Genomic DNA, 2,806 nt, shown 5'->3' with positions numbered 1-2,806 from the left:
TAGGCAACAGGGAAGTAGAAGAGCTATTTATGCCAAAGAACAATACTGATGCAAGGACAAATGGACAGAGCCTGGTTACAAAGAAGTTCAGGCTGGAAACAAGATTTCTAAATCTCCAAGTCATGTGTTTCTTGGACAGCCTTCCAACAGATGTAGAAAGGGCAAAACCATCCATGGGTTTTAAGATAGCATTAGATAAATTTATCAAAATTGTGGAAGACCTGCCCAAGCCTGACAGCCTGTTGGGACAGTGTGGTTAGTTTCTACAGCTAAAGGCACACAACAGAGTGATGTGGCCAGCATTACACATAGCCACCTTTGATCAAGTCCAAATGACCAAGTCCCCATTTATAGCAAAATCAGCTGGGGGTGGCCACTAGCACAAGTCCAGAGCAGGGCTTGAGATACTACCTCTCTGAAGCTGTAGCAAGATGCCAAATAGGATTAAGACATAGTTGCCAGCAAGGACACCAGACATTCCTCCCAGTTGCATGTTCCTAACTGTATTTCAGCCAAGTTAAAACTCAGTTTTATCACAGCTCCCAGTCTAGGGGATTAATATGGATCTAACTCGAATAGTTAGAAGAGGGGTTTGCTGGCCAGCAGAGATGAAAACCACATTATAAGTCAGAAGACGATTTTCTGTTTAATTGAGATTGCCAGCTCAAACAAGGCCAAAGAGATCATCGTGAAACAAGGTTCAAACCCATCCACTCTGTGACTAATTAACACCTGGAGAAACAGAGCTGTGGAATGTAAACTTTGCTTAGTATTTGGGTCCAAAGAGCAGGCCTGTGTATCATAGATAACAGGAGTCCCAAGGTCTGATTTTCCTGTGCCTCACACTTGAGTGGAGTGGATGCAGTGCGAGTGAATGCAGGGTTCCAGTAGCGTTCAACACCCCATTTGCTCATGTGTCAACAATAAGGCAGTGGAGACCCAGCCTAAGCACCTTCCTGGTTATGAGTGAAATAGGTGGCGCAGTAGAGGTGCCCAACTTCACAGGGCACTGGTCATGGAAGGGCACATACTGGAGTATCAGTCTCACAGGTTCTGGGGCATGAATGACTGGTGCCTCCTGAGACTGGAGTGGGGGGCACCATGGCGGTGAGCAGGGACTGCCCACAGCTGGCCGTGGCAATGTTGGCGGTGGGTTGGGGGAGCAAGTGGGGACCACCCGCAGACGCCACTGGCCATGTCGGCAGCAGGGGGGAAGGGGACAGGTGTGAACAGCAGCTGCCTGCAGAGGGATTCCTCCAACACCAAGAGTCTGATGCATTTGCAGGGTTCACAAACATCCCTGACCAATTTAGGAGAGAACAATGTATGAAGATGAAGCTTCAGCCTTCACTGGGGTAGGAGGGCAACATCTTCCATGTCCCATTCCATGTTTAGCCAATCTGTTGCACTGGCCAGTGAAGGGGCAAAACAGAGCCAATGATGAGGGCAATCTGGGGGGTGTGGACTTCTTTGGATTCAGATGCACTGAGCTACTTCCACTTAAAAGCCAGTGTAGCTGCAGGGGGGGGCATGCTTATAAGAATCACTACAATCTTCTGAAGGGAACAACACGGGGAAACCAACTCATTCAGTAGTAAGAGCTCAGTGGAGCTCCTTTCAATTTTGCCTTTGATTCAAAAATGTGATCAGTGGTTACCACTAGCTGATCCCTAGCAAATGCCCTTGACCAGAGGTGCCAAATACATGGGCTCCTGAGGGCCCTGGCCCCCCTCGGGCAGAGGGCTGTCACTTGATGGAGATTTGAAAAGTTTGATGCATTTCATCTTATGTCCCCGCCCCATGGCAAAAATACAAGTCAGTGCCTATGCCCTTGACCCTGGCAGTATAACCCATCTCAAACCTCAGCAATGACGCTGACCAAGCACATGGCACTGCAACTGCAGGCTGCTCTGGTGACTACAGAGGAAATGGTCTCCTTACCATAGTTGGGCTCTGGCTGGACAGTCTTGATTCTCAGGTACTCCCGGAAGAGCGTGACCGAAGGATCCTCCACAGGATCTTGTCTCCTGACCAGCTCCCCGGTCTTCCCGAGGTCCTTCCTGGGCAGCATGTTATCTATTTGCAGGAGGCTGGAAACCTGGTAGAAGAGAAATGAGGTGTGTGGAAGAGAGAAACAAAATCACCACTCCGATGCCATCGAGAGACTGTTTCTCCAGATGTGTGGGCCCACGCTTGTCCCCGGAGTACCCGCAGCAACTTCAACGCAGCTCCCGCAGCAGGGCTGAGTTCAGACCTGCATTGCTCAGGGGCTCAGCTGGTGCTCTAATGGTTCCTGAAACCATTACAGGTCCCTCCAGGAAAGACACCCTGCCGCAGCTGCTCAAGCCTGGACCATCACCCTGCACTTGTCGCACGAGGACGAGGGGCCACCCAACAGCGGAAGTCCTCAGTCAGGGTCTTTCCCTGCACGGGGCAGCGGGGCTCACAGGAGTTACAGGAGGGAGCTGCTCTTCCCTGGAGCCCGGGGAGGGCGGTGGTGCTACAAGCTACGACTTGGGTGGGGAGCAGCGGCATGAGGCTGGTAGCCAGAACGGAGCCCAGCGGCTACTGGGGCCGGCGATAGGGACACGACCAGCTGGACACAAACTGCTCATTCAGGCCCCCAGGCTGTTCCCCCTCCTTCTGCAAGCCTCCCCCGGGGCAAGAGCCTTTGTCCTCCCGCACTAGCGCGGCGAGGCCGGGGCCTGCAGGGAAGGGAGAAGCGGGGCAGGAGCAGCGGCCCCGCGCGCCGCCGCCTCCTCCTACCTCCCGCCGCCCTCGGCCCCGCTCTGCGCGCAGCGCCGCC

At 53.2% G+C, this 2,806-nt stretch overlaps 1 protein-coding gene across 1 annotated transcript in view; it reads right to left on the bottom strand.

Annotated features, from left to right (window-relative positions):
• The window catches only part of ACY1 (aminoacylase 1), a gene marked incomplete at its 5' end in the record, with an annotated part of 20,772 nt that extends 17,967 nt beyond the window's left edge, over positions 1-2,805 (bottom strand). The window contains 2 exons of the mRNA XM_019510271.1: positions 1,942-2,098; positions 2,767-2,805. Coding sequence (XP_019365816.1) covers positions 1,942-2,098; positions 2,767-2,805 — 196 coding nt within the window. The remainder of the gene's footprint in view (positions 1-1,941; positions 2,099-2,766) is intronic.
• Between the last annotated feature and the right edge of the window lies 1 nt (position 2,806).

This window comes from Gavialis gangeticus, unplaced genomic scaffold (assembly GCF_001723915.1).
Source record: "Gavialis gangeticus isolate Ggan-Ray unplaced genomic scaffold, GavGan_comp1, whole genome shotgun sequence".
In the NCBI taxonomy this organism is placed as follows: Eukaryota; Metazoa; Chordata; order Crocodylia; family Gavialidae; genus Gavialis; species Gavialis gangeticus.
This window is presented reverse-complemented; position numbering and strand designations above follow the sequence as displayed.